The sequence below is a fragment of the Limulus polyphemus genome, unplaced genomic scaffold, assembly GCF_000517525.1.
Source record: "Limulus polyphemus unplaced genomic scaffold, Limulus_polyphemus-2.1.2 Scaffold200, whole genome shotgun sequence".
Classification (NCBI taxonomy): Eukaryota; Metazoa; Arthropoda; class Merostomata; order Xiphosura; family Limulidae; genus Limulus; species Limulus polyphemus.
Window position 1 is genome coordinate 234,226 of NW_013665810.1, and position 9,144 is coordinate 243,369.

Sequence of the window (9,144 nt, forward strand, 5' to 3'; positions counted from 1 at the left end):
ATCTCTTCTAGTTACAACCTTTGTACTCAGTTGCTGCTTGACATAGGTTGCTAAGCTTTTCAAAATTTTGCACATGGAGGATATGAAACGAAATAATCTTTCTTAGGTTTTATATGTACAGTTGAATAACCAAAAAATTATAAATTACTATATTGATACCATAGAATTCCACTATAATTTATCAAGGTTAGTAACTAAACTGTATTTCAGTATAAAAAAATATAAAATTTTGAGCAGACTAAAGACACAACCTACTTCCTTGAAATCATGGTTCGAAAGAAAGAGATGGCATCCAAACACGTTAAAATGGCTGAGAAAGCCACTAGGGAGACATTCTGAGCTTTCGATTGGTTATTCATGTCATGTATAGAAGTAAGTGTATATAAGGGAGCATTTCCAAAAATGGAAAGATGTGGTCAGGGTTCCACTGTGTTTGATTTATTACTTGAGCAATATCTTAGCAAATAGAAAAGATAAAAGGTTCTTATTTTATATTCTAGCTTGTCAATATTGGTAATTTGAGTTCCTAATTTGTACGAAACTGTAGACTTGGTATTTTGACATCACAAACATGTAATTTGAACCAGTGCTGCTTTCAACATACCATGTGACACACAAAAAAGTGATGTTTAACTATGTTTTTTAACATTTATTTTTAAATTAAAAAATTAACTAATGTCTAATACTAAAATCTGAATTATAATCTACAGTTTGATACCAAACATATTGATATAAATTCATGAAATAGTAGTTCAATAAAACTTTGAATGTGAGTCAACAAATGCAATGGCATGGCCTTTCACCCTTGACCCATATGGAAAGGGTTAAGTATTTTAGTTTGTTTTTCATTTTAAAAAATGCTATAACTTGTACTTGTTTCCATAATGTTAAAATATTTTCTTTTTTCCCTTCTGTTTTCGTCGTATTTAAGTTTGTATCATCTTTGGATTGTATTGACACTATGTACTATTCACTACCTACATTAACTCAATTGAATCTAGTGTTTGTGACTTAAATGTAAAAAACAAAATTTATAATGGATATATATATATGTTGTACCTATGGATTAAATTCATTCAATTCTCATTTATTGGTGCCATGTAGCTAATGTGCATAAAATGGGAAGAGAATCTGAGTATAGAGCAGGTATTTTTGTCCTAACTGTGATGTACCGCTCTGTGTCATACCTTGCTTCGGAAACTACCATACTACAATGAACACTTAGTTAAATATGTTCTAGACTTTATATATTTTTCTTACAGATTATCTTTTTACTTATTTTTTATAGTTGTGTAATTGATTTATACAGGTATAAGGTATTTCATGCAAATAAACCTAGATATAGTGTAAATAAAATTTCACGAGATATCTCAAGTTTATAACAAAAGCTTTGTTATACTTAGGTTGTTTCTTTTTCATATAATAAAATTGATCAACTGTTACAAAATATTTTGTATTTCACTTTTCCTATATGTATACTTTCAACAAAATGAAATAAAAAAAATATAATTTTTTTTTTGGAACATACAAAACAAGAGGATAAGGGAGAGGGTTAAAAGGCAGAATAACATCTGGTCACTAACGTCACCTCCCAGAAGACCAATGTTACCCTATAATAAAGCACTTTTATACTAAAATGGTGATGATGTATTTCAAGAGGTCACTATCTATTCAACCTCACGCAGTGTTGCAGACTGATTTTCTGAGCAAGAAGAAACTTATTGGTATTTACCATGACCTGCCAAATCACAAATATTAGGTTTATCAAACCATTTTTTTAATGTCTTTGTGCTTGAAAATTGTCATGAGCAGGATAAATTTTAAACATTTAATGTTACAAATAGATGTGATTTCTTGGAGTTTCAAATGTAAAAAACCTCGTTCAATAAACAGCAGTAATTAATAATTAAAAATAGATAATGGAAAGACTAAGATGATACAAGCAAAGAAAAGAAAATAGAAACAGGATATTTCTCAGTCAGTAATTTGTATGCACAGTGATATGTATGTATCTGTTATGTGGATGTACACACACACACACACACACACACACACACACATATATATATATATATATACTGAGATAAACACAGAGTTTCTTTGAATCTGATCAATCATGGTTTTCATCAGAAATAATCTGTTTCCAATATAGATATCCATGATACATTTCTCCTACATGAATGAAATGAAATGATCTAATACTTGTTTTTCAATGTTTTAAAAACTATAATTGAGATACATAACTAGTAAAACAAGCTTATTCTGTTGAGAAGATGAATTAAAAATGTGTCATTAGGCACTGTGTTTATAAAGATTTTAACTTATAACACTTGATAATTTATTTAGTTTATATGTATTTTTTAAATAAGTGAAACACGTTTTTCAAATACTTCAGGATGCTAATAACTAAAATGTCATCAACAGTGCAATAAGTTTTTGAATTATGTAATAAACCATAAAACTTCTGGTTAATGACAGTGTTTCTTGGTAAGTCACTGAATACAAAATAACATTAAAATTATTAAGATTATCTGCTGCAAACTCTTAATAAACAGTAGAAAATAGAAACAATTGTCTGGTAACTTTTATACACCAAATACCTTAAGAGTGAATTAAATTTATTGATCTGAAAATCATATATATATAATTAGTATCCGTACACTTTTTTTAGGACTTATGGTATTTTTAATGCATGTTATTTACCTTAATATAAAGCAATGCTTGAAAATGAAAGACCTGATAGACTAATCTTAACAATTTACAACATTTTAGCTTTTTTAAGTTTAGGGTAATTGATTTTCCTTCATTGCAAATTTTTTTCTTAATTGACAGGATTAAAGAGGAACATGACATGAACTTCATAAGAGAGAGTATTTCTTCAGTGCAAAAATCATCCTGTTTATCTTCTGAAAAACCCCAACAATCATGTGTGAACTTTGAAAAGAAAAAAATTATATTGAAGAAAGATTCAGTAAGTCCAATAAAAGAGCAATCCAAATGTGGCTCATCAGTGAAAAGAGGTGATGAAAACAGGCAGAAAATTATAAAATTGATAAACAGTACCCTTAACTCATCAACTACACCAACAAATAGATCAAAGTCATTAAAAACTAAAGAGTCATCTCCCAGTATGAAAACAGACATCACGTCAATACTAAACAAGGTAAGAATACAGTGTTGTTTATCTAAGTAAATATAATGTAAAAAAAGAAAGCTTGATTCTTAATTTTATTAAAGAAAATGTTCAGTCTGGAAACTTGAAGAATAAATATTTCTTTGTAGAATTTTAAAATGTTTAATTTGATATAAGCAATTTTAAGTTTTTATTTGAGGAGTAGATTTGAAATTAGGAATGCCTTAGTCACAAGACATATCCATATAGAATGCTTTCCATGCCATGACCAAAAAAATAGCCAACCGTAAAAAGTAGTAGTTTTTAGTGTATCAAAAAATATGTTACATTAAAATAAGCATTAAGTAATTTCTTACTTTTCACAAAGGTTTTTTTCACCAACCATCCAATAAATTCATTAAGAAATTGAAGTGATAATTTAAGTTTGAAATTCTTTCAGAAAAAAGCTGTTGTTATTTGACTTTGTGTTTGAATGGGTATTAAAAATCCTACTTGGATAGGTAATTTGGGTGGGTATCCAGGTGCCCAAAAATTTCCAATCACACAACAGTTTTTAACATGCAGAAGACAACAATATGAACCATAATGCCACACAGTTTAAGTTTACTTTGTGTGCAATGTTGTCTATTTTTCTAGCAAAAAAATATCTAAAACTGCCAATAATAAAAAGTGATGAATATTTGGATGGAAAAATTAAAAAAAACAGTAAATGATAAAATTATGAATGAAAGATGAAAACGATGTTAACCCCGAAACCATCATGTGTACAATAGCATAAGCCTGCAAAGTATAGGCTACTGTATGTAATCTCACTATTCTGCATAAGGTATTGAAATAAATTCAAAAACATCTCTCCATTTTTTAACTGTTCACCAATTAGTAATGAGCACTGATTTAATTAGTCATGAACTTAATATTAAAGTATATAGCTTCCAACTGTTTCTTCGACTGTATACTATTAACTTATTGATAACTGGTAAAGAAACAGTAAAAGTAATTTTTAATGGTTTACCCTGGCTGACTGTCATTACACAATACCCGTGCTGTGCAGACAATATTTGTACATGATGACAACACTTAGGTTGTATGTACCTACGTTTATGTACGGACGTTACGGTATCTACAGCCACCTATCATTATAACACACATTGAGAGATTACAAGACTGCTTAATGCACCCGTGCTATCAGAAAAGTTAGCACAATGGTAGGCTGAGCTTACCTCAAATATTTCAATGACAAAACTTTGATAATTCCTTATTAAGATTAGTGTGTGAGTTTCTCATTTAAACTGCAGTGAAATGAAACAATGACAATGATCAAAGCATCCTAATACCTTGAATTATGACAAGCAGCAGCTAACTATGATTGAAACAATTTCAACTAGTAATATAAAAATGTAAAAACGTTTGGAAGATCATACTTATATTGATACAATAACTTACAGTATTTACTATTACAAGTCACACAGTCATGAGGTTTGAAAGTTTCCTATGAGTGATCGGCCTCATTTTGGTCCTAGAATGTTGATCGTGACACGCTACGAAATAGTGATAACCACATGAATCAGTCGAGAATCATTTACCAAAGAAAAATTTAAATGGACTTTTAAAAATTTGCTACTTACTTTATTGATTCTTTGTCTCTTATATTCATTATTGTCAATGGAAGAGGTAAAACTTAGTATGGTATAAATACATTTTGAGAGTATAATGAATGGTTGAATATCTTGATTTATGAGGTGCTCAAGGGTTTTCGTATGCTGTTAAACTTAAAGAACAATGGCTTACTAATCAATGTCACAGGCCCACAACTAGAATTTAATCAGAATCTGTATCATATTACTGTGATTGCTTTCACTTTCATCTTCAATTTATGTGTCGTGACTTTTTGTCCTGGTTCTTTTTTGTTCCTTGTTTCTGATTTTTGCTTAGTTTATTTTATTTAAAAAAAAGTTTTGTGCAGCTCTATTTACATTTCTTTGATTTTGCATAACGTTTTTTTTTTTTAAGAATCAAGTTATAAATTTAGAACCGGGTAACAGTCGTGATGGGTGGGTACCCGGAGAAAACACTATTATTTGTATAATGTAATTTTGTTTTATAATATTTTTGTTATGTGGTACAGGCTTTTTCAAATAGAGAATGATTGAAAACAGAAATAGCATGATCTAAACAATTTATTTTGTCCTTTAACCCCTTTCACTGTGGAAGCAATGTTTATTTCCTTAGTATTAAGAATTTTTTTATTAGTGTTGTTATAATGTTAAAGCTTTTGCTATACAGTTTCAAAGACACTAAAATAGTTATTTATGATTTCATAGTAGAATCCTTTGTTTTGTGATGTCATGTTCATTCATCTTTTAGTAGCACTCAAAAATCACTTGTGCAGCATTTTTAGGCATCTTTCAATTATGTAACTTAATTTTATCTTGATATACATACATACAGTGCATACTTTACAAACAACTAGTAGTACTTAAAACTTATTTGGGATAAATACTGGGGCTCTTACAACACTCACTGCACAGAGTTTTTTTGGGATAATAGGGAGGGAAACCTTTTGTACAAGTGAAAGAATGGTTGATTCCTATTTTTTTTTTTTTTAATTTATCTTGGCTAAACAGTAATATACAGCTACAGAAATAAAACTGGTTGTCAGAGAAGCCCCGGGATTTGTCCCAAAACTGCTGTGAAAGCAAATTATCATGTTGAATTATGTCATAGTCACACAACTTTGTCATATGATGTACACAGCATATGATAAAACCACTAGAAAACTTGGGGATATCCCCTAGAATGCATCATACTTATAGCCAACATAAATACATCTGTATAGGATATAATGAAAGAAATGTAATATATACCATAGTTATGCAAGGTTTCTATAAGAAACAGTATAAATATAACAAGAAGAATTTCTTTTGGTTGTTAGGTTCTTGCAATCATTCATCCTATACTTTATAATTGAAAAATATTTAATGATACATTTTTAAAATCTTATCACTTGTGTACAGATAAATAGTTCACATAATTATATAATATACAGAGAACATACAACCACAGTGTTTATCTTCCAAAACATTCTCACCTCCGCTGACACTATAGCTATTTCTTGATCTTCAGGGTTTTGCACTCTTTGCCCATCTGAGCATTGAAAGTGCTTGCTCCAGTCTTTTATACCCCCACTTGAATGCCCTTGGCAAATTCAAATTTGCAAAATTCTCCATCAACTTCAATGCACCCTCTATCTAGGTACTGTATATAAGCACCTCATTCAGATAATGTAATCACTTTTTCTCTAAAAAGCATTCAGCATGGGTTTCTATAAACAGGAGTGTTGGGATTATTTACAATTTACGTTGTAACTTGGAATGTGGTTGGCGTTATTATGGTTATATCTTTGTTTATATTTTTAAATTACTTTAAAAACAAACACAAAAAATATGACAGGTATGAATTCCCGAGTTAATGTCTCTACTATGGAGGCCAATCAGACCTCTTCTTTTCCACCTCTTATCTTCAAGATCAGGAGTTCCAGGAAATTTGGATGGAAGAGGAGTCTACCCTCCATATCAACATTCTCAAACTCCTTGCAGTACACCAAGCAATGGTTCAAGGTCTGTCTCTCTTGAAGGGAAAAATTGTCATGATACATTCCGACAATTCCACTGTGGTATCTCAGATTTCTCGTCAAGGAAGCACACATTCTCATTCCCATTGTTTCAGAGTGATGAATTTAATTGCAGATCACTTGTTTTGACCCAACCAGATTCTTCCAACGGGATGGATGCTACATCACATGTTTTTTCAGTGGATTGCTCTCAGTTCGGGTTTTCCAACGATCGATGTCTTTGCGCCTCATTGAAATTCTCAACTGGAGTTGTTTTGGTATCCGATACCTCATCCTCAAGTGTTGGTAGTAGATGTGTTCAGTCAGGACTGGACAGGTTTACATCTGTATGCCTTTCTCCCAATTCAGCTATTGCTCTGGTTCTGACTATGGTTCGTTCCACTCCCTGTCAAGTTCTCTTGGTTACAACAAAATCGCCAGCTCAAAAGTGGTTTCTGCTCCTTCAGTATCTGCTAGAATGTCCACCTCTACCTCTTCCACATTTGCAGTCTCTGTTGAGCCAACCTCGATCAGATATTCTCCACCCAGATGTTTGGAAATTCAATCTTCATGCTTGGAAGTTATGTGGTCCTTTGCTCGACATAAGAGTTTAACTTCTAAGGTTTCTCTGTATTTAACTAAATCTCTCTGTAGGCCAACCACAACCATTTATCAATGGAAATGGAATTCTTATCAGTGGTGTATTAAAAGGAATTTATACCCTCTTCATCCTAAAGTATCTACCATATCCTGTTTTATGATTTGGGTATTTGAGAGGGGTCTTGCTTTGTCTACAGTGGCTTTATATAATGCCTCCTTATCCACTATTTTTAGGTATTCCAAATATCAGAAGGTATTTGAATCCTCAGTTCTATCTGGTCTACTCAAATCCTTTCATGTTCTTCGACTCAAACGATCTTTTCAATTACCAAATTGGGATTTTTACAGTTGTTTTACATACATTGTCTCATCCTCCCTTTGAGCCCTTAGCCTCATGTTCTTTGTTTCACCTTTCTCCTAAGTTGTATTTTTTGTTGTAGTTGGCTTGTGGACATCGGTAGTCGGAGTAGTTTGCAATCCATGTGCATCAGACTCTTTATTTAACCTGCTTTACCCCAATAGGTCTTTTCTTCCCAAGACTCTGGCAGCCAGGGAAGGGGAAAGATCCTTCTCATCAATCCATTTGCCAGCCATTTCTTACTTCTATGACCACTCTGATCCTGATCGTTTGTTATGTCCTGTTAGGGCCTTCAAGTGTGGCTCGTACTAACTTATTTTGAGATAGTAGGAATTGATTATTCATTCATTGGAATCCTTCAATTTCCTGTGACTTATCTCCCATTACCCTAACGAGATGGCTTCGTAAATTCATTCAAATGGCCTATAATGGATTATCATTACAGGAGAGGAATTTTTTGCATATCATATCTCACCAGATTCATCATTTCTCTATGTCAGTAGCTGCCTAGTTGAATTGCCCTCTGGAAGTCATTGTGTGGGCTGGTATGTGGACTACTACCAATACTTTCCTATCTCATTATTTATATGATCTGGCAGTTTCCTCTTCTGAGGGTTTTTGACTACCCCCTGTAGCTATTTTGACCACATCTGTTTGATTTTAACCAGAGATGATTATTTTCCTTAATCATACACTCTTTTATATTTCAACTGGATCCCACTCTGTTTCCAGAGCACTCCCCAATGCGTATTAGCCCTTAGACTTTATTAGTGGAGTGGACAGAGGCTTTTCCTCCAGAGTGTGTTCGTCCACTCTTGGAGAAGAGTGCAAAGTTGGGGGCCCTCCTACTCAGGTCCCTGAATGTTTTTCCAGATGTCAGTAGGAGTTGCACCAGCCTCTGCGGAAGCCTACTTGTAATTCTGGTTCAGATTTGACACAAAGCTATCCAGTTGGGGGGTGCATGGCCTTCCTCTTTGATCAATATTGGATTCGTATATTGTTCATGAAAGGAAGTCCACTATTTTCTCCTAATTCCTGAATGCAAAGTGGTCCCATCCTAGGTCCTTGGTTGAGCACAGGTTCCACATCCTTTCCATAATTCCAGGGGCAAGCGGAATACTCCTTGTCCACTTGGTTGGGGAATGAGGATGAATGTTCATAATTACAGACTGGATGAGTTCTGTTTTTTGGTTGAGTACGGCATACACAATCCCCTCATTCCAATCCTTGTGTGTTGCCTTTTGAACTTCTTCAGGTGGAGGAGAAAGTTTGTTCAATTTGGTGTTGCTTACTTTCTCGACATTATTCCGGTAGTACGAAATCATCACTCTATGGTTACAGTTTGGGATCCAATTAATAGTATATATAATCTTGCAGCAATAGCCCTCGCCACCAACGTGAGATATATGTACCACAACCCCCTTAATTCCAACCACAAGTTAG

General features: G+C 32.9%; 1 protein-coding gene across 1 annotated transcript in view; it reads left to right on the top strand.

Moving 5' to 3' along the window:
- The window catches only part of LOC106478334 (ashwin-like), a 20,879-nt gene that overhangs the window by 9,213 nt on the left and 2,522 nt on the right, over positions 1–9,144 (top strand). Inside the window, exon 3 of the mRNA XM_013938871.2 lies at positions 2,833–3,163. Within this exon, the coding sequence (XP_013794325.1) occupies positions 2,833–3,163 (331 nt within the window). The remainder of the gene's footprint in view (positions 1–2,832; positions 3,164–9,144) is intronic.